Source organism: Poecilia formosa, unplaced genomic scaffold (genome assembly GCF_000485575.1).
Source record: "Poecilia formosa unplaced genomic scaffold, Poecilia_formosa-5.1.2 Scaffold89, whole genome shotgun sequence".
In the NCBI taxonomy this organism is placed as follows: Eukaryota; Metazoa; Chordata; class Actinopteri; order Cyprinodontiformes; family Poeciliidae; genus Poecilia; species Poecilia formosa.
This window is the reverse complement of record NW_006800028.1, coordinates 711,326-733,486: the sequence shown is the minus strand read 5'-3', so window position 1 is coordinate 733,486 and position 22,161 is coordinate 711,326. Positions and strand designations below refer to the sequence as shown.

Here is a 22,161-nt window from a genome sequence, read left to right as displayed (position 1 = left end):
ACAGCAGCAGGTGTTATCAAAAATAAATCTGATATTTTCCTACACCTTTATGCAGACACACACAGAAAAGACTGCATGTGTGTGTAATCGCTCAAACAAACTGCCTTTGGGAATAAGGAAAGATTTTCTCTACATCCTTGTGTTTCTAAAGACAGACTCCTGTCTACTTCAGAACGCTGCGGCTCTGAAGCATCTACAGCCAAGACAAACGCATAATCATTCTACTTTTATGTAGATGTGTAAGACTTTAACAATAAGTCTTTGCAATTCAATGAGAATATAAAAGACAAAAAGCAGTGGTGAGAAGAATTAAATGTTTTACAAGATCTCATGTATACTTACAAAGTCTGTAATGGCATCCAACTCAATGATGCAGCCTGGTTTTGCTGTGGACTGATGGCTGATGATGTTAAACACCTCCCCAACATATTTCTGAAATGAAATAATAAATTAATGAATAGAAATAACTACCTTGACACACATAAATCATGGGGAAAACAAGAGATCTGTTGAATGCACACGCACTTTTTTTCCCCCTAGAACTGTAAATACGAAAATCAAGGTTTTCAACTTCTCCAGATTGTGTAGGAAACCTGAATATAACATTAGGTACTGAATTATTATTATTCTTTTTATCTGTAATCAGCAGTTGTCATATTTAAACAAAACACATTAATACTATAGTAATGACCTATTTCAGTGCTAATTATGGATGGATCAGTAGACAAACATCACTGTACTTTGTACATTTCGTTTCAATTGAGAAAAATAAATTAGTTTTTTTTTTCTTCTTCTTCGGTTTGCAGTAAACAATCTTTTTTCATTTTCTGTAGAAAATTTGATTTGTATCATGTTTTAAAACAAAAACACATCAAAAGTACAGAACTGATTAAAGATGTGGTTGGATTTATTTTTGAATGGATAAATATAGCTTAAGCAGGCATAGCCAGCCTCGTGTGGCTGGCTATGCCATTATATGATATAACCACTTGAAAACGGTCAATATTGATTTTGAAATACATGTATATAAATAAGAATGTGTCCATATTTGGGGGAAAAAAATGCAGGTTTGAATCACTTTGGAGTCGTTTTGATATTCCTAATCTACGCAACCAGACAGGTGACAGTTTGGATCACTCACAGAAATCTCAGGGTTGGAGAGTTCACTCAGGAGTTTCTTCGCCTCAATAACAGCCTGATAGAGCCTGAGTGACTGTCCATCACTCGCCACAAAGCAAGCACTGGGGGAGTTACAGTACACACCTGATGATGGAAAGAAAGTACATTAATATCAACTTAACACTTAAATATTAAAGACATTTCACATTTGAACAGTAGTGAACAAAAAAGTTTAAATTTGATTCCATTTATGAAAATTGTTGCTTTTACAAAAATATTTATACAAATGAGGGTAAAATGGACACAAAAATGTTGAAAAGTTACCAACTTGACTCTAATGTTTAAAGATCGATCTCTTATAATCCAGATGGATACTCAAAATTTTCATTAATGAACTGAACATAAACCAAAACAAGGCTGCGTTTACTATAAATGTGATCTGTAAGAGAGGTGAGAATCAGATCTCACCTAAGCAGCTGCTGGGAATGAGTGTGGGAAGCCAGGCTACATTAGCAAACGCTGACGCATGGAGGGAATTGATCCTGGCCAGCTCTGAGACCCCGCCTGATAGAGACAGCGGCCCAACCGGGTCCACCCTCCACAGAATCAGCTCGCTGTAGATGGCATTGGGATCTTGGGAAACCCCTCCGAGGGACACACGGGAGGGTCGTGACCCATGAGAGAAAGACGGGACACTGGTGGAGTAGGCCTCCGCAGGAGCCAGGATGCTGTCTGCCTCTGGCGTCCTCAAGGCGTTGTGGTGCGAGGTGGTGAGGAGGAGAGGGAGCAGCGAGTGACAGGCCAAGTCATTGAGGTGGAAACGGTGACCACAGTAGCGTGATTTGTGAGAGATGCTGAGCACAGTGGAGAAAGCAGAGTCCTCCGCAAAACTGACCGCCCACTGATTCAGCGAGCCGTCGTCGTGTTTGGAGATCATGAGGACGTTAGGGGTGAAAATGCTCAGTCTGAGGCTGCTGCTGGGGGCAGCTTTCCCAAGACTCCCGTAGCTTATCAGAGCAGATTTGGTTTGAGACAAGGAGCTCCCGGGCGGCCGCTGTCTGCCATGTTGAATTGCCAGATCCACATTCTTGTTGCAGGCATACATGACCACACTGTGGCTCAGGGAGATTGCATCGCCTGTAGGGAACGCTACTGGGATGCGGGACACAAACGACACCTGGGAGAGAAACAGAAGAATTGCAGTCTGGAATGAGGAAAACTTGAAGCTCAATTTGAATCATAAGGCAAGAAAATCTGTTTCAACAAGAGGAAAAAGTTCCTCCAGAGCTGAAACTGTTTTAGGGACACTGGGAGCTCACAGATAACACATGGGATCATTAACTTTTATCTTAAAACAAAATGAAAAGGCAAAAATTCTTCTCTCCAGCAAAAAGTGGCAAAATGAAAGAAAAAGCCACTCTCGTAATAATGAAGACACAAGGGACACTGGCTGCTTCTTTTGCTTCCTTTTATTTTCTTCATTTATGTTGATATCAGTAGCATTAATAGAAAAGCCAACTCATTTTAATTTCTGGATAAATAACCCTACTGTTGATAAAGTCTTAATTTATTTAGGTAGTGAAATTTTTCTCTCGCAATTGCCCATCTTCCTTATAGGCTTCAAAGTGTCAAAAACGGCAGCATCAGAGGTCTAACATATAGAGCCTTGCAGACATTTTTATGTTTTTTCCCCATATTCTGTGATGGTGAACCTTTTTCAACAGCACATACACAAGTCATATACTCCACAAATCTGCTCCTTGTGAAATTGCAATAATAAAAGCCAGTGTTGGAAGAACGCAACTAGAAATACTACAGTTTGCCACAAACCACATAGATGACACAGAAATTGTGTTCTCAGTTGGATACAACTTAATTTAACTTTCTGACCTATTTAACAAATTCAGTGTGCCTCAGAAAATTGTCATTGCACATCACTAAAGTAAAATATGGTGGTAGAAGAATCATGATGTGGGTTTAATTCAAGCGTTCTCTCATTACCTGCTGATAATTTCCTGGCACTTAAACCCAGGTTGCTAAATGATCTGTGGATCAGTGTGTGAATAAAAGTTTGGATGAAAGTGGCTGTAAATCAAAGGGCTTTGAGTGGATGATATGACTAGAAAAGAGCTGTATAATTTCAGCTCATTTAACCCAAAACATACACCTGAAGCAGATTTAAATCAAAGCATATCCATTTGATGGAAGCTAAATAAATTTACTTCTTTTTTTTTGCAAGACGTGGAAATTAATAGCGCTCAACCCAATCTAATACAGTTAAGCTTTTTAACGGCAAAGAATGGGCAAGTCTCTACATTTTTTAATCTCTTCTGTCAAACACTCTTCGAAATATGACTCGGGTCTACAAGATGGCGCCACCCCTCAACCTCCTCAGCTTTGTGTTGCATAGGGGACAGTTTGATGTCAATGTAGTTTCTAATTGAGCAGTTTAGTGTGCAACACCAAATAAGTCTGACAAACGTTCACTTTGAGCATTTAGTCAAACCTACAAAACTCTGAAAATAACCTGAAGTTTGTGGTTGAAATTTGACAAAATTTGTAAAAAGTCAAGGAGTATTAATACCTCTACAAAATGCTGCAAACCTGACTCATAAAAAACAAACGTGTAATAAAACAAAATTAAGAGTTATGTACCTGAGTTTGCCTGAACATGCCTGGCTGGTATTCATCTAACCAGTCGACATGCCAGACCAACAGAGAGCCGTCCAGCGGGTGAATACTGAACAGCATGTCAGCCCCTTTATTCCACTCCTCTAACAAAACGTCCACCTGATGCTCCACAGCTGCTACGGGAAGCTCCCCACCTTCAGGGCCCTGGTGGTCACTTGGTCTGTTCTCTTCTTCGTCGGAGTTTTCTTCATCATCAAGCTCTGAAATTGAATGCAGACATTGGTGAACTAATCTCCTTACTGTAACATGCAACATATTTTACAGATTGGAAATAATTTACTGAACCTTCATTAGAGGATTCATTCCTCTGTTCCAAACTCCCTCCAAGTTGCTGCAGGAAGACTTCCATGGCCAAAGTGAAGTGAAGCTCTTTGTTGTTGAGCCAGTGGACGGTAAACAGACTGCCGGGTTCCTCGTCGTCCACCGCACTCAGAGCAGAGATGGAAGGCAGCAGAGGAATGTCTAGAGAAAAATAGATTAGAGCGGAAAAACAAATTGTTACATTTAACATTTGAAAAACACTAAATCTGTCCAAACAGATTACCTTAAAGAGATGCAAATATGGTTTGTGGTTTTCTACAGTTTAACAATTCAAGCATGCAAATAAACTCCTACAGCATTTCTCAGCCTTGAGGCAGAAGCAATCTAAAAGATTTTGCCCAGACTCGGGTCAAATTAGATTGTTCCACAAAAAACAGGAAAGGAACAAAATGCTCTCAGCTACTCTGAGCTGCCCTCAGCACAGAACTCACTGAGATGGTGAATAAACAGCCAGAAGCAACATAAAAATAAACTTTAGTATGCAGCAAGACATCCGTAGATATTTCATCTGACTTATTTGACTGTACTTTATACAGTCAGAACCTGGGAAATGAGTGTTTTAATAACTCAATAAAAATAATGTTATTGAAATGTTAATTTGTTGAAGTAATCAAAGAAAATAATTATAAATTTGCAATTATTATACACAGTCTGATATGTTCCAAGTCTTTATTTCTGTTACTGTTGCTGATTCTGGCCTACAGAAAACCTTAAAATTCAGTGAAAGACAAAAAAGGATTTTTAATACACAAGTGTTGACTTCCTGAAAAATCTGTCCACTTCCTATAGAGTATATGAGCTCAATATTTGATTGGGACTCAGTTTACATGAATTACTGCATCAATGCAGGATGGCAGCCTGTATTAAGGAAGTCAACGTTGCTTTTATTGCATCTCCTAGTTTGTCTGCATTGCCAAATTCTTTAGCCTTTTTTCTAAACAAAATTAAACATTTAGTTTTTATTTAAAAGAGGCATCTGGAACTCTGAGGAACAGTCCAGTTTTTTTTCATCTCAGTCCAGGTAAGAGATGTTTTATTGCAATAATCTCTTCTGGCTCAGCCTCCATGATAAACTGTCAAGTCAGCAGTCTTTCCTAAAACTGACTGGCAACATCATGGTCATGAAATAACATTCCTCTATTAAAAATCCTGCTTTAAAAAAATCTTGCGCAGTACTCAAATTTTCTGAAGAAGTAAATTTAATTAGCTGCAAGCCATAATCATCAATGGTAACATAAATAAGCATACGACTGTATATTAAATTCCAGGATATTGTGATTTTCATACTTTTCAACAATGGTCCAACTTTAAATGCCTCACAAAAAAACAACAACAAATGAATAGCTTGGATTCAAACCTGTGGCTGGGTTAATGCTGGCTGCGATGTGGAAGTGGCAGAGCGCGTTGGCGTGAGGCGTCCCGCTGTTGCTGCTCCTCCTGTGGTTATGGTGTTGGTTCTGATCATGAGGCAGGCAGCCAGTCAGAGACGGCTGAGGAATATCCCGGTAAGACGAGGAATGCCATGATTCCTGGAAACTTAACTGTTAGGATAAACCATAAATTATTGAGCGAATAAGTTCAGACATTAGCAACAGATATATAATTTATATTTAATGAATAAAGACATATTACTTTGTTCCATCTTGCAATTTTTACATGCATCCCTTCTCTGGCACATCTGAATCAGATTACTGAATTCCCTCATCAGAAGTCCACAACACGTCTACCGTGATTTCTCTTTTCCCATTTCTTTTCCAAAGTTACTTATTTCTCTTAACTATTACAAGTTTACCATATCAGCTGTAATTTCAATGTTATCAGTGTCTAGAATGACATACCTCTTGTGAAGACATTCCTGCCGATTTCCCATTGCAGGTGTGCTTCGAAGAGGAGCCAGCAGAGTTGACCGTTTCCCCTTGTGGGCCAAAAAGATGGCTGCTATGGTAACCGGAGATGAGGCTGTCGCCTGGCAACAGCGTCTCTGCCCACAGTCGGCAGACGCTGTCCTTACAGCAGGTGAGCAGAACATTACACACTGCCCCTCTGTTAGGAAAAAAGGGAAATGAGAAATTAGATAACAGCAAGGAAGGAGTTCTGCTATCTGGTTTAGTTTGTTTTCCTGCTTTAACCTATATGAGTCATCCAGGAACACAGTGGGAGAATTTTTTTTTTGCTGTTTAAGTGTAATGTTTCTTATTTCATCGTACCGTGGCATGTGCTTGCTAGTCTTCCTCCAGGAGAACCCCGTAACGGAGCGAGGATGGGCCAAGTAGATGAAGGAAAAGGTCAGCTCTCCCTGCACAGTCACACTGGCCTCTGGAGGAGTAAACAGCTCCGCAACACATGACTTCCACTTGTTTGTGCTGTACCAAACCTTCACTAGACAGTCATCCTGAAAACACCCACATTAATCAATCTAAAGTCCTGCAATTGAAGTTGAAGCCAAGTAACTTTAATAATAGTTTGTAAGTGTACACGCGTACCTGTCCTGCAGTAGCAAAGAACTGTCCATCAGGTGAGAACTTTATAAAACTGACTGGAGAGGCAGTCCTTAAGAAAAACAAAATAAAATCAGTCTAAATTGATTTGTTTTTCAAAAGCATAAACTAGCACATGACAAGAATGTAAAAAATAAATCACAAAGTGTACATCAGAATGAAAGCAGCTAAAGGTTATAAACCGTAAGTAGTTCTGTAACAACGTAATTTTTCTGCTCATTTCTTACTTGCTCTGCCAGATGCATCTCCAGGTAGAATTAGAGTCTGGTCGGGTGGCTTTTGTCCGTTTTCCCTTTTCTTCACTTTCATCTTTCCCATCAGCACTGGACCATAACTGAAGGCTACTAGAGCCAGTTAACAGAGTACCACCTGCACACGTAAAGTAGACCTTCTTTCAGTACAGTTACCATTCCATGTTCATTCCAACATGAATTTATCTGTAACCTGTAGCAGGTGCATCCCAATAAATTTGAATATCATGAAGTAGTTGATTTCTTTACAGTTCAAAAGGTATATTGTATATATGGATTCTTTACAAAACAGAATATGTTTCGAGCATTTATATTCTGCTAAACCGGATATCTGTGGCTTACAGCTAAAGAAAACCCAGACAAGCATCAATGCTGAAATAATATCTTATAGTCATATTTTGGTGTATACCATCATGAGAAACATTGCTGACATGACTGCTGTATTGAGTCAAGTCACTGAATCCATCCACAAACAGGGTAAGTTAGCTTCCTGGTACAGAAGCTGGCTGTCAAAGGCTGCTTATATCCAAGAATATTAGTGGAAAGTTTAGCAGAAGGAAAAGTGTGGTAGAAAAATGTGCACAAGCAACAAGGACAAATGTAGCCTTCAGTGCTTCAAAGAACTCGTTTCAGATGAAAGTAGAGCTATCTACCAGTACATTTTATTTAAAAGAAAGAAAGAAAGAAAAAAAAAAAAAACTTTATAAAGATGCCGATTTCATTTTCCAGCATGGGTTGGCGCCTGCCATGGTACCAAAGGTAATTTCCTGACTTATTTTTTGCTGTAAGCCATAAATATCCAAATTAACAAAAACAAATGCATGAATCATATTCCCGTTATCAAATCTAGACATTAGTCTCACATTTTGAATTAAATTATGGAAATAAAAATCAACCTTTTGATAATATTCAAGTTTATTGAATGTAGGTATATATTCCCTTTTTTTTTTTAAAGAATATATTCTCAGTTTTGGTTCTTAATAAAAATAAATATCTGCAAGTTGCAAATAAGATTTAAATAGTTGATTTAACATTTTTAAGAAACTTGCCCTAAATTTTAACATCATGACTGATAGATATGTGAAAGTACCTGTGGGATGCCAAGCCAGGTTTCGTACCATTGACTCTAAAACAAACTGACCAGTCTTCTGCCATTGGCAGCTTAGTTTCTGCACAGAGGATAAGAACAATAAGTGTAGTAAGACATTCACATTACAAACAGAAAGTGATTAAAATTAGTTCCTTCCCTTTTTTCAGCTACTTCAGACGTGCAAAAAGGTGAACAAAAACTAACAGAGTCCTGAGAGTCACATGTGATCTCAGGACTCGCATGTCCTGAGATGTGACATGTGAGTTCTCTGGTTTTATGTCATATGATGACATAAAACCAGAGAACCTCTGTGGAGGCACTGAATGTGACCAACGTCACTTCACTTCTTAACGCTTTTCATGGTAACTCTGAGCTAAGTCGCTCTGACTGAAGAGATATTCACACATGATTATGGAACATTGTAAATAAAAAAATCAAAGAATATCTTTGCATTAATGCACATTGGAGCAACATTTCTCTGATCAACTTCCAATATCTATCAAATGTAATCCTTTTTTTTAAATCATCTGAACACAAGCATGAGTGGAAAGGAATAGAAATCACAAACTACTTACAGATGATGATGTGCACTTTTGATCTGGGAGGTGAACTGGCTCAAAGACACAAACAATGCTTCCATAGGAAGATGCAATCTGTCAGAAAAAGGGAGAGCAATGTGATATTAGACTCTTTTCTGACTGAAACAGAGTGATTAAAAAGAAAATACTATTGAAACCAGAAGTTTACATGTACCAAATAAAAATACTTTTTCTTCTTACTGTTGGAAGTTAAATTAGGCCAAACATCTCTTGTTTTATGTCAGTTAGGATTACCAAAATGATCTCTGATTGTTTAAAAGTACAATTATGCAAGAGAGAGAATGTATAAGAAATTAATTCATTGCCATCTCCAAGATCAGAACTTTGACATACAGAATGATTACTGTCTCTTTAAACAACAAGAGACAGCACAATTAATGATGTCATGGTTTTGGAAACCTTTGTTTGGTTAACTGATAGGTCTGAGTTAACTGGAGGCACACCCGTGGATGCATTATAAGGCCACACCTGGAAAATACCGCTTTCTTGTTTGACACAATAGAAAAGTAAAACAAAATAAAAACTGTCAAGATATCAGGTAGAGAAATGTGGAGCTGCAAGTCTGGCTCATGCTTGGGAACAATTTTCAGTGTCCTGTACCAACATGGGATGAAAATTCCCTCAGTGAGGAGGAAGCCATTACTCTAAAAGCAAATAAAAACAAAATTGCAGATATCTTTCAAGCTAAATACTTTACCCAGTAATATTTTTACATTTCCTGTCAACTTAACATATTTTAATACAAAAGCCCGCCCACCGGGCATGGCAAGTTTTCTGGTGGAAACCCTGCAATGTTGTTCAATTATGCAACTATCTAAAATCTCTAATCCAACACATGATAATTTTGCAATGAAAATTTGCAAAATGTAAATGGCGTGCTGAAAGCCAGAAACAGAATGAGTGAAGCACTCATGTGTGTGATTGTGGATGCTAGGAAGTCTACAAGCGATCATGTGCTAAAGCTCAGTCACACGGGAATCCTTCTAGACAGACAACAGACTGGATAAAGAAAAATGAAAGCTCTTTGTTTAAAGTCATCCATGTCGTTTTAAAATTAAAACATTTAATCACAATCAAGTGGAAGTCACATTTTTTACAACTGCAGCTTTAAAAGAGTATTTTTATAAAGTACATTTCCTGTGTGTTGCTATGTAATAACTGTACTTAGGACTGTTATTCATTTTTTAGGTTCAATATTAAAATAGCAATGTAGTGCAAAACTAAAAAAAAAAATAATAATAAGATGCTTTTGTAATGACATGACCGCTGGGACCTATTTTTACTGCTTTTAAAAGCAGATTTATTTCCACATCTCTGCAATGTTGCTTTAATATTCTACCTTTATGCTGATTTACATAAATGAGACCTGAACAAAAAGAGGGTAAAAAAGACCCTAAAAAGAGACTTTCCTAATTCTAGGAAAGTCTCTTTTTTAACTATATTGAATAATAATTAAACAGAAATCATTTGGAACGCATACAGAGGTCAGTGATACCAACAAAATGTAGTCTATCATGGATAAAGTGTGAGTACTTTTGATGCAATAGTGCAGAAATGCTCTATAAAGTGGGCAGAGGATGGCAAAGGTCAACTGGCAATCCTGCCAATTTTCTTGCATTCCTAAACAGACGCTAGGCCATTCTGGAGGCACGTGTAGTTACTTCTGACCCAAGATAATTGGATTAAACATCACGAGCAGAGCAGCAAAAGCATGACCCAGCAGCTTTTATTAATCTGAAATCACATCAGGCTGGTCTGCTGTTTAACCCGCCTACCATCCACAATTAAAAGATCCACACTACAGATAATTTATTGCTTAATTTCTTCAGTATAATCTCAGATTTGCCCTTTAAAGTGACACCTGAGTTACTCAATAAAAAGGAACCGAGAATGCTGTCCAAGAATTAAGGATGGGCCGCTCTGTCAAGCCTTGCAGAAATTCAGGGAATCACCATTCTGAGTATGTGCACCTTTATCCAACAACCAGCCTGTAGTTAGTAGACCAGGTAGAAGGCACAAGTATTTATAGAGAACAATTCAGCACCAAGGCAACAAAAATGTACAACAAGCTATTATAATAGATCAGAACGTATTTGGGGCGTTTATTGGTTTCAGATGAATGAAAACCCAAAAATTCAAAAATTTGAATATAAAGGAATGTAAAGCCTTTCTACAGAGTGCTATATATAAAAATAGTTGTAGAAGGTTCAGTGGAAGGAAAAATTGGTAGAAAAATGTGCAAAGCAACAGGGAAAATGGCTGCTATGAGATAAGTGTGAAACTAAGTTAATAATTTTGGAAACTTGGACTGCAGCTGGAGTCGAAGCTACTTTCCACAGCAAAGCCACAACCTCAAATTTACTGATCACTTTCACACTATACCACCGTGCATCATACGTCATATATATATCTATATATAGATATATATATTAATATATGACAGATTCATATATTAATATAATCTCAGATTCCTGTGACAAATTCTGAATAAAATCAGGCCAACACACATGTTTAGCAGAGTTATGTGCAGCCCAATGCAGTGAGGTGTGTTCAGACCTTTCCATGTTAGTAAAAATGAAATGGCAGCTATACAAACACATTGTACAACACAGAAGAGCCAACTCCTCATGTCCAGATCTATCTGTTCATCTACATCTCCAGGACAGAGGGGGTTTTTAAGGACAATAGTGCACTTACTTTAGGCACAGAAGAAACATGTGGTTCAAAAGACAAGCGGAGGAAGCAATCAGAAAAGGAAAACATTTCCCAGAGGAGGTTTTACTTTTTACTTTTCTCCTCAGCAGTTTCACAGCCATTCACACATTGAAACATGTGACTGTGACGCCTCACATATTGGATTTGATACAAAGGCTCCCTCAAGTAAAAACAAGCTAAACTTCTTTCAGGATCAGAGTATGGATTAATGACACCTGTCATCTTAACAGCCGTTAGTATGACTGTCCTACAAATGGGTTGTAGGCTGAAAAACTCTCAAGGCAGGATTAAAAATTTCTGAGTGAGGTGAGAAAAGTCTCAGAATAGTTTATGTTATGCAAGCACCAAAAACTCATGTAAGGCTGTCTGATTGTCGAAGAAGACATTTATTTAAAGATCTGCAACAAATTAAGCTAGCTAAAAAAGCATCTGTATGCACCAACTTCAACAAAACAACAAAAAAAGCTGAAAAATATTTAGTTTTTCTATATTCAAATCTTCAAACAGCCCATTTTGTCTCTTTCAGTTTTGAGCACTTAAATCCAGCTTTGGAAATTGAATACTTTACAGCTAGTCATTGTATTTTTCCCCATCCTCAGTTACTGGAGGAAATGCTAAAGTTAATTAAGCCACCCTTTGATGTTGCCAACAGAAGCATTTATAGCAAACATGCTGTCAACATGTAAGAGAACAACAAAGCTTCCAACTAATGTGCTGAACTGAACTGATCCAGTTGGCATATAAAAAAAAAATCCTTTGTCTTCAGACATTTAACCCAAATTGGCGTCAGATATGCATGATCGCTCTGAGACTGATCTTACCAACAAACTCATAAGGAGGGACAAGGGGAAAGAAAACCTGCCTCTCAGTTTTATTTTTCAACATGAAAGAAAGCCTAATTACAGATGTGAGTTGTTGCTAAATAAATGTACTAAATTAGTCTGAGTTCAACTAAGCACAAGATGATTAGGTATGCATGATCCTGCAACTAACTGTCATTTTCATCATTTATATATTTGACTAGTAAACTGAAGACAGAATAATTGTTAAAGTCTAAAAAGAAAAAGTAAATTTGTATATTTTGGAAACTGAAACAAGGAAACATTTCAGTTTTTCCCAAATGGGAACAAATCTGACAATATTCAATCTGTTCAGTGCTTCAAGTGGAATAAAATAAGTGCCAGAGTCCCGTGAAGGTTATACAAATATGTGACAAAAACATGTCTTTATATACATATTTCGATCAAAAAAAAAAAAAAAAAAAGAAGAAAAAAGAAGAACAAGACCAGTTTTAAATCAACACTAGCTCCAAAACAGTAGCGGTAAGTTAACCTCGATGAAACAGGATGTTTGAGTTTTCACGGTTGACGTAACCCCTTGTGCGAGCAGAGCACACCTGTTGGAGGCCAGGGAACACGTGTAGAAAAAACACAAACTGATGTTTGTGTTTAAAAAATAAATAAAATGTAAATTTTTTTTAATTTGATGTAAAATTAAAAAAAATAATAATGATAAAAAAGAATTTTTTGAAATAAAAATGAAAATCTGATATATTTGAAAATGCTGCTTATTGGCCAACTCTAAGTAATGAATCCGTTATAAAAATGTTAAATCAGTAAAAAGATATAAAAAAAATTGCATCATGCGAATGCAATCTTGTAAGCACAAATCATTGACCAGTCACTGGACACAACATTTTTAACTAAATGTGTAAATTTAATAAATTTATAACTAACTAATATCACCACATATTAAAAAAAAACCCTGTAAATATCCATTTCTACAACAAAAACATTGCTTTTGTATGTCTTTGAATTCTTACCTGTCCACCTCGTTGTGAGCAGTTGACACAACCGACCTGGATATTCCCATGTTTGGCCCCCGGGATGATCTGCAGCCGCTCAAAATTACTTCCTAAAACCACCACGTCACAACCTGACGCATAAGCCTATACAGAAACAACAAAAGGAGACAAGGGTAATCAGGACACTCAAATATACCCAGAGCTGTATGAAGGGTCAGTTGACCTGCATTTGTGGTTGCATTTTGCACACAGGAAAAAATTATCCGTCACTTAGATTTAGTTGCTCTATTTCTGTGGTTCACATGAGCCGTGATTCACAGTGACGGAGCCTCTTACAGATGGATCTCAGGCTGCTGTTCATTCAGAAATTAAGTACTGTTTGAACACTGTCATTATCTGCCAATATTTACACCCAGATCATCCATAAAAATATCATAACCAAACTAAAAAACATTTCTAGATGCTAAAACTAAAGCCCAACAGTATTAGTTTTCTTTCTTTTTTTCCCCATAGATTGAAAGTTACGTTTGGCTCCCCAACTGATCACTTTAGCACCTCCTCTGAGAATTAGAGCATCTAAATGCTGAAAGGGAAATATTTCCAGAGCTTGACATATCTTACCGTGAAAGGCACATTGTTTACACTCCCAACAGAGAAGCAATTGTCCCCGGGGTTAACAGCCCCTGTAAGGACTTGATGGAGATTCATGACTGCTGCTGACCGTCCACGTGTGGTCTTCCCACTGCTCTCCTTTCACAACACGCTCCAACTCCAGGCGAGATTCATGGGAAACCACGGGAGGGATCCGCTCATCCTTGCCTGTGACCTGTAAACTCACGCCGGTATTCCTGCAGACCTGCTGCGAGGACAAGAACAAAAGGATGTAGACACAGAATAAATACGTTCAACAACAATCTGGTTTACATAGACATATGAATAAAAATGTGTCACACATAATGATTTCCTAACATTGTTATCAGTACTATTATATAGAATAGACAAAATATGAGCTTGAGCTTACAATTTATCTACATCTGTTAAAGTTTTACTATTTTCTAAATGTTCATTTGTCCTGAAATGACTTTTATCCTCTCAAAATAAGAGAAGCAAACTTTCAAGTAATCACACAGCTGAACAGTAGATCAAAGCTTCCCATTTTACCCCATTAATTCAACTGCATATCTCTGACACATGCAATGCTGTTAGAGGTTATGATCAAGGGATATTTTACTTAAAGTATGCAGCCAGCTTCATTAGTGAGAAAGTGGTGGGCCTGCATATAAACCTGATTGACCAAAGCTGGAGGGGTGAAACTAAAGGAGAGCTTTCACAAAGCTTCAGAAGGTGATTGAACAAGGTGATGCTGATAGCTGATGCTGTGCAAGTGATAAATTACACAGACGAGAACTGTTCATAGTCATCAGAACAGGCTTCAGTACATACAGTCCCTTCAAAAGCACTCATAACACTTTAACTTTTCCGTGTTTTTTTTGTTTTTTTTTTTACATCCGAGCTGCACAGTTGCAGTGTATTTATGTAATATAGTCCAATAGCTCATAATTGTGAAGGGGGGACCCATGGTTCCACACAAGATGTGTGGTGCATTTACATTCAGCCCTGGAGTCAAGACTTTGCAGAAACAGAAACAATTTCTGCTGCGAGTATTTTGTCTTTACCAGCTTTTCACCTTAAGAGTCAGACATTTTTAGCATTTTCTTCTCTCCAAAGCAGCTCCAGCTGAGAACGATTGGATGTCTCAACAAGCAATTTTCTATGCTCACCAAAGATTCTTAATTGGCACTTTGACTTGGTTATTCTACAGTTGAATATGCGTTGATATAAATTGTACGCCATAACCATTGTTGCTCTGGTTGTAGATTTACAGGGTTACTGTGCTGTTAAAAGATCAAATTTAATCTAATTCTCAAGTCACTAACAATATTTCTTCAAGGATTCCCCTACATTTAGCTCCATCCATCTTTCTTTTAACTTAACCACCTTCCATGGTGGCTGCATCCCCATAGCAGGATGCTGAATTCAACTGCTTCTAACTATTTTCAGTGTTTCATACACTACCTGAACATACCACGTTTAAAGCACTTTAAAATAAACCAAGTTTCACAATATACATAAACAAATGACATAAAAAGAAAAGAAAAACAAACATGTTAAAAACTGAGTCAACCTCTTAAAATGTGCCTAAGGTTTTCTAACTACTAAATATCCACCTCTGTTAATGGATTACGAATAACCAAGGCTAAAAAATGTGAAAATGGTGTATGAATGCTGTTCGACAGGTTGAATCTAAAATCAAGTGTTTTCTAGATAATAGCTTGTCAAGAGGTTTACTTAGACTACATAGGGAGGCAGTGGTTTGATAAAATTACTAAAGCAAATATAGGTCAACTTATTAACTGATAATGAAGTAATAAAACAGATAAAAGACTTCAAAAATGAATATTCAGTCTACTGCATGCTGCAGAGACGAAGTCCAGTGCAACAAGGGTATACTGGGTCGAGAAAAAAATTAAAAAATAAACTACCAAGCAGGTATAAAAGAGCCAATAAGCCGACAATGCCACGTCAGGATAAAGCCCGTTTACCACTTTGGGCTACAAAAACCTTTACAAGCTTTCTAGAAACACTGACATATCAGAACACCGAGTACAGAAATAATGTTAATTTACTAGCACGAATTGAGGTCACTTATAACAGAAGTAACACTTTAACTGTACAAAAGAGGTAAGTATTTATTTATTCATACTTATGCAATGAGCAGCTCTGTAAGCAAGGAAATATTTGGTAAAATGCAGCAGATAATGAAACGAGTTGACTAGGAGCTTCCTGTGTTGTGCCATCTCACGTGACAACGTTTCACAAGCTAACTCATTAAACAGAACAACTAACGCCATACACGACAGTGTCACCAGTCTTCATTTAAAAATGAACAAAAATATGCAAACATATCTCCCTGCTTTAAAGCAAACACGCAACCATAATTTCATTTTCACTCAGTTATAACATGACGCTAACTTAGCTGTCAAGTTTAGCTCATTACCCACTGTTTTAAAGACTCACTGAGATTCAGACATAATGAAAAAAATCGCTACAAACCTTCTGTTCTTACTCTCCGTCATAACGCCATAGATGTGAAGTCAGCATTTCTTTCTGTCAGCGGCTGTTTTTGGTGAATGTAGCACCCCGACGTTACGGGTCTCCTCACTTAGCTGCGCTAGCTGCGACTAGCTCGTAAAGCTTTCTCTCTCAGCGAGCTCCAGCGTGTCTAAGGAAGCTCCAGACAACTTATGACACACATTAATTGGTAGACACTATCCGCCTGACAAGACAAGGAGCTGCTTACTTCTCAAACAGCGACAAATGGGGTCACCCTTACTCCAAGGTTAACAAATAAAACGCTCATACAGAGAGGAAGCTTTTCCTTAGGTTGAAGATGTGTCATGATAACGGCTGAGTCGCCGCAGTGCATCATGGGCCTTGTAGTTGCAGTATTACATCCAGAAAAAAGACGATTCATGACACTCTGAATTTCCAGCTAAACTGCCTTGAATTTTATTTGAAATGTCATGTGATCTATTAATATAACTCAAATCATACGAAAGAGGAATAGGTGCACTGGAAAAAAGAGAAAATTCAGATTTTTTCCCACATTTGCATTAAATTCAGACTTTAATAGTGTAGCTCAGGGGTGTTCAAGTCCAGTCCTCCAAAGCTATCCTGCAACTTTCAGATGCGTCCCTGCTCCAACACACCTGAATTAAATGAATGGCTCGTTACCAGGCCTGTTTAGAGCTGATCCCAGTCTGTTGGAGTAAGGATACTTCTGAAAGTTGCAGGATGGTAGCTCTCAAGGACTGGACTTGAGCACCCCTGGTGTAGCTTGACTTTTGATTTTTAACTTTATTGCTGGAAGCTGAGAACAAACTTCTTAATCTTTCTCCTTAGCCCAAAGCACTACCACTTCTGTTTTATCTTCATTTAAACTGAAGAAAATTACGGCACACCCAATCCTTAATTTAATTGACGCATTTAATAAATGTCTGGATTAGTCTCCTTGCAAGATGGTTATGTTATCCGTCCATTTTTATGCACACATTTTGAGCAAGTTCAAAACATAGGCCCCAACATTTAACCTTGGGGAACTATTTTTCTATGACATTACTAACGAAGAGGTTTACAGACCTATAGCTGTTCGTAAGAGACGTGTCTACTATTTCTTTTAAAAAATGGCTTAATCACATCTGTTTGTAGGAACTGAGGAAAGCTGAAAGCAATGACATATTTACAATGTGCAAAACCTCTACTCTGTTTCCAGAGTGTCAAGGCTGTAAGTGATGGAACTGAAGTGATGCATGAAATCATCCAGGTCCTCATTTGTTACAATGACAAAACTGTGTCACAGTTTCTCTCTGTGGACACAGAGGCAACACATCTCCTGCATCTGGCACTGAAACACTGACTGAGAGTCTAATTTTCTGGATTTTGTCAGTACAGAGAGAAACATGATTGGACAGAAATTCAGGGTCCATTGATTCAGGGGGAACCATTAGCTTCTCAACAATAGAGAACAAAGTCTGTGCATTATTGTTGTTTTTGTTAAAAAAATATATAAATAGGCTCAGTCTTTCTTTATAGATGTCATAATGAACCTGTAATTTTCTACTATTTTCCTCCATGTAGGTTTTTTTTTTTAACAGTGAACATTTTCCTCTTAGTGGGAGCAATGGTATTAATAGCAAGAACTTTATTGCTAAATTTATCTATCAGATCAGTAGCTGAAAGCGAGAGGTAGACGGGTGAGCAAGAAGACATCTGAGAAACATTTCATGGATTGTTTCATATAGTGTTTCTTGATAAACTTGTTTTTTTGTTTTGTTTTTTTTTGTAGTTTTTCTAGTTATTCCGGTTATTTGTTTCCAAGTTATTACTTGGATAAATATGTTCACAGTCAAGGTACAGTAGAAGGTCAAAAACCATCTTTTATTTTGCTGGATCATTGCAGTGGTTTATATTAATCCATAAATGCGAGTTTAAGTGTACAGTTTGAGATCAAGATTTAATTGACTTTTAATGATCTATCACAAACTACCACGAGGTGTCACTGTTGCTTCATACATTAAATTTTAGATGACATTTACCAGTTAAAATTATTAAAACTGAACAAAAGTCATACTAAATTATGCATGCATTTCTACTTAACAATAACAATCCTGCATTGGTCTAAATGGCGATAGTTGTCCATTTGCAGGAAGACGTCTCTAAAACGCTCTTTTTTTTAGACTCGCTGCTACTCTCCAATTTATTGTGGAAACCTCCTTACATGTGGAGTAAAATGAGGGGTTGTAGGCGTCAAGCTGAATTAAATCATGTACAGATAAATGGAACAGGCACTCTTCATGACTAATTAAAGTCGCTGACATGTTGGTGACATGGTGGAAGGCTGGTGACATGCCGCGATGATGAAAATGTTGACTTCCCTGGAAGAAAGTAGGTCACAAAACATCGCTAAACATGTTCCTTCCATGCCTAACTGTGCTTAATGTCAAGCTGCCTCGTGATATTGATTATGTTTAGTATAACATTGCCAATTACTTAAAGCATAAGGGTGCTAGGCTTGTAAAAACAGACATGATTTGCACTTCCCTTAAAGACTTGCACACATGCGTACACACTCACATGCACACACACCATCCATCTTGATGTTGTAATGTCGCACTATCGATTTTCACCTACTCAGCTCTCTTTCAGTGGGTTTGACTTTAAATGACATTCACAGTGAAAACAGACGAGGCATCTGTCATAGGAACAACATTGACAGATGTCACTTTTTTATGCACTGCTGTGTTTTTGAAACTGGGAGTCTTTTGACAGCATGCATTCTTTAAGGACTGACGCACAAACAAAAAGAAATCACTCAGTTTAGATTGATTTACATGCACATGTTAGATTACCTTCAGTACATTTAAAGGAAAGAAAAATCATCTAAATTACTTATTTTTATCAAAGTTAATTACATGTAATGATGGCTAAGGAAAGTCCAGCCTTTGGACAAGTGGAGACTGAAACGTTATCATTTTTTCTTTGCATGACAGCTCAAGTTCAGTCAAACTGAATGGAAAACATCTGTGAACATTCATTTTCAACTTAGGTCCTTTGATTGCACAGATATGCATTCCTCTATCACTCCATTATTATTCTGTCTGTATGTTTACTACTGTTGTCCTGCTGGAAGGTGAACCTTAGCCCAAGACTCAAGTCTTTTGCAACCTAAAACGGCTCTTCTTCCTTTATTGTCGTATCTAGCCCGTTCCATATTCCGTTAAAGTTTGACCATCCCCACTTCCATGTTTGTCAATGGGAACGGTGTGTTTAGATAGATCTATATATTTTGCATGTGTTAAAAAGTTCAACCTTCTTTTACAGATTTTCCTGTCACTTGTCTGGGACGTTCCTGTTTTTCACAAGAGTGTATTTTGGTACAAAGAAAAGTAAGTCCACAATAAACTCAGTAACTTCAAGGTGCTATTATTTCAAAAAGTCCAAATGATATGATGATTCTTAGACATCCTAGACAAACTCAAGCTCAGCGATGTGGTACATGGATACTAGCGCAGTGAGAAATATTTAGACCTCTACAATGGAAAAACAAAATAGCAGCTACGCAGAAGAATGACCCTTTATAACAAAAGTCAGCTCATCTACATCTCAAGGACAAGAAACACTTTGTCGAAGAAAGCAATGTGACCATTTTGGACAGGGAAGACAGGGCAAATGATGGATGTGGTCTTAATGGCCCCATTAGTGACCTTCACAACCCTCTTAGTGTGATTGTTGTGGCTACAATTTATAAGCATGATACTTCTAACCCATGTAATAAAACAAGTGAAGAAGCCATTTAAATAGGAGGTGAAGCATCTATTTGAACCCCTCATTACGCGTCAATCAACATTCAGCTTATATTTCAGTTTTCTTTGATAGATATAGCTGTTGTCCCAGTTGTCCCAAATATCTTGTGGATTATTTTTGCTGCCATTTTATTTTAGAGAAAATATTTTTCTACCAATGCTTGTTTTGTCTTTTTCTAACAGCAGAAACATGAACTTTAATATTTAACACACTGAGACCTGGAGAGTCTTACATTTTAAATGTCTCCTGGTTTCTTGGCAATTACTCTGTGTGTTTGACCTTGGGGTGAATGTTCTGGTTTGCCCGTCAATGAGAAGATTGGCAGCCGGCTTAACAGCTATTTTTCTCTACAAGTGAACAATCACTTTTTTGTATAAATGTGTACTTTAGGTCGTTTGGAAATGACCTTGTAACCCTTTCCAATTTTATGGGTAGTAAAAATTGCTTCCCATAGGCCTTTACTGACGTTTTTTTCCCCCCTTTTAAAATTATTGCCAGGCTCATCTACAGTCTCCTGATGTGCAATCTGTAAAAAAAAATCTTATTTATATGGTTTGTTCAATAAATAATGAGTTAAGCAAGTGCAATTTACTAGTGCCTGGCTGCAGAGTTTTTTTTTTTTTTTACAGTGGCTGTAGTTTTTTTTAAATAACCACCTGATCCTGAACATGGTAAATTTAAATCTAATTGGTCGAAATGTGCGTAAAATAAACACAAGAGGGCAGTATTGAAGCACATCAAACATTGCATTTCTGGTTCTTGTCTGGTTTTTCTCCCCAAACTGTTGAGGCTCCAAAATTTAACCTCGCAATCTAAATTCACTCTTGGCTGCTGCATAATCCTATTGTGGCATGAGAAATGGGCTCCACATTTTTAATGCGAAAACACAGTCTGGTGAAAACAGCTCTCACTACTGGACCCTTTCATGCCCAACACTGAAATTACACCAGCATAAATCTCTATTATCAAGTTTTTTTTTGTTTTTTTTTCAGGGTCTCAGTCCAGTTGAGCTTCCAGCTGCTCTGGAAGGCTAAATCAATCCTCCCTTATGCATAATCCATGAGTTTTTATTTTTACCCAGAAATGAGTGTTGCCTCTTTGAAGTACTTTGTGGTATTATTACACAGTGGTTAGGCGAGTTATAATGCTGATGTCCTGTATAAGCTGTAATTACTGGATATGGAGGTAGGAGGGCAATTCCAAAAAGGGGCTTGAAGTTTCTCTCTGGCTCCTGCTTTGATGTTTCGTGGGTGATGGATAGGAGTTGTTGGAGGAAGGGGAGTTTGTGAAGCTTGCCGCAAGTTGCTGAACTTTGTCTGGCAGGACATAGACAAGGGTAGTCGACTACTGTTGTAATAACAAATAAAATCCTTTTGAAGTTCTTTAGCATTTGGAAAAAGTCATTAAAAAGTGGTATTTATTAGGATCTCAAGGCAATTATGCACGGGCTTTAAACCTACTTTAAATGATAAGCTCTTATTTGGATGTTTGATTGGAAGCGAGCACCGAAAGAGATCCCAGGCTCTCTTTGCGCTCAGCAAAGCAAACATTTCTGCACATCATGTTAATATTGTTCTTCCTCTTGCCATCCCTGGCAGACTGTCTGTGTCCTGCTCATGTCCTCCGCTCTACAGTTTCAACACTGTCATTGAGGCCTGGGTACTGCAGTGACCTGAGCGAAAGTGTCCTTGGCTGCGAATGTTGAGTCAAGTGGAGGTGTGTTTGTGTGAGTGAGTTTTTTTTTCCTGGCTGTCAGTATGTGCGAATGGCTGAGTACATCATAGTGCGGTCCTCCATCTGGATGCGTGTGTGTGTGTGTGTGTGTGTGTGTGCGTCATCCCAAGAGGTGTTTGTGAGCGTGTGTTTGCCAGTGCAGTCATCCTGCAGAGGTGGCTGTGAAACGATGGGAACAGACATTAGCAGTCAGAGGAAGACGGGTTAGGAGGCAGGGCAGCAGGATATCCCATCACGTCGGGTTCTCCCGCTGCTTCCTTCAGCTATTCCCAGCAGCTGGATCCGGGAGGTCAGGAAGGGTTAGACGAGCTCCTCCCTCTTTCATTATCTTTCCATCACCTGCCATCATCTCCATGCTGACAGCAGAAGTTTCTCCTCTGTCTCCTCACCCTCTACTCTGTTCTTTATTACCCTC

The 22,161-nt window shown here is 37.9% G+C and overlaps 1 protein-coding gene across 1 annotated transcript in view; it reads right to left on the bottom strand.

The window, feature by feature from the left end:
* The window catches only part of dmxl1 (Dmx like 1), a 61,727-nt gene extending 45,152 nt beyond the window's left edge, over positions 1–16,575 (bottom strand). Inside the window, exons 1-15 of the mRNA XM_016674039.1 lie at positions 16,203–16,575; positions 13,710–13,947; positions 13,107–13,232; positions 8,546–8,623; positions 7,971–8,049; positions 6,857–6,998; positions 6,615–6,681; positions 6,339–6,523; positions 5,970–6,174; positions 5,489–5,672; positions 4,096–4,272; positions 3,775–4,010; positions 1,588–2,296; positions 1,142–1,263; positions 343–432 (exon numbers count right to left, since the gene is read on the bottom strand). Coding sequence (XP_016529525.1) covers positions 343–432; positions 1,142–1,263; positions 1,588–2,296; positions 3,775–4,010; positions 4,096–4,272; positions 5,489–5,672; positions 5,970–6,174; positions 6,339–6,523; positions 6,615–6,681; positions 6,857–6,998; positions 7,971–8,049; positions 8,546–8,623; positions 13,107–13,232; positions 13,710–13,796 — 2,487 coding nt within the window. The 5' untranslated portion in view covers positions 13,797–13,947; positions 16,203–16,575. The remainder of the gene's footprint in view (positions 1–342; positions 433–1,141; positions 1,264–1,587; positions 2,297–3,774; positions 4,011–4,095; positions 4,273–5,488; positions 5,673–5,969; positions 6,175–6,338; positions 6,524–6,614; positions 6,682–6,856; positions 6,999–7,970; positions 8,050–8,545; positions 8,624–13,106; positions 13,233–13,709; positions 13,948–16,202) is intronic.
* Between the last annotated feature and the right edge of the window lie 5,586 nt (positions 16,576–22,161).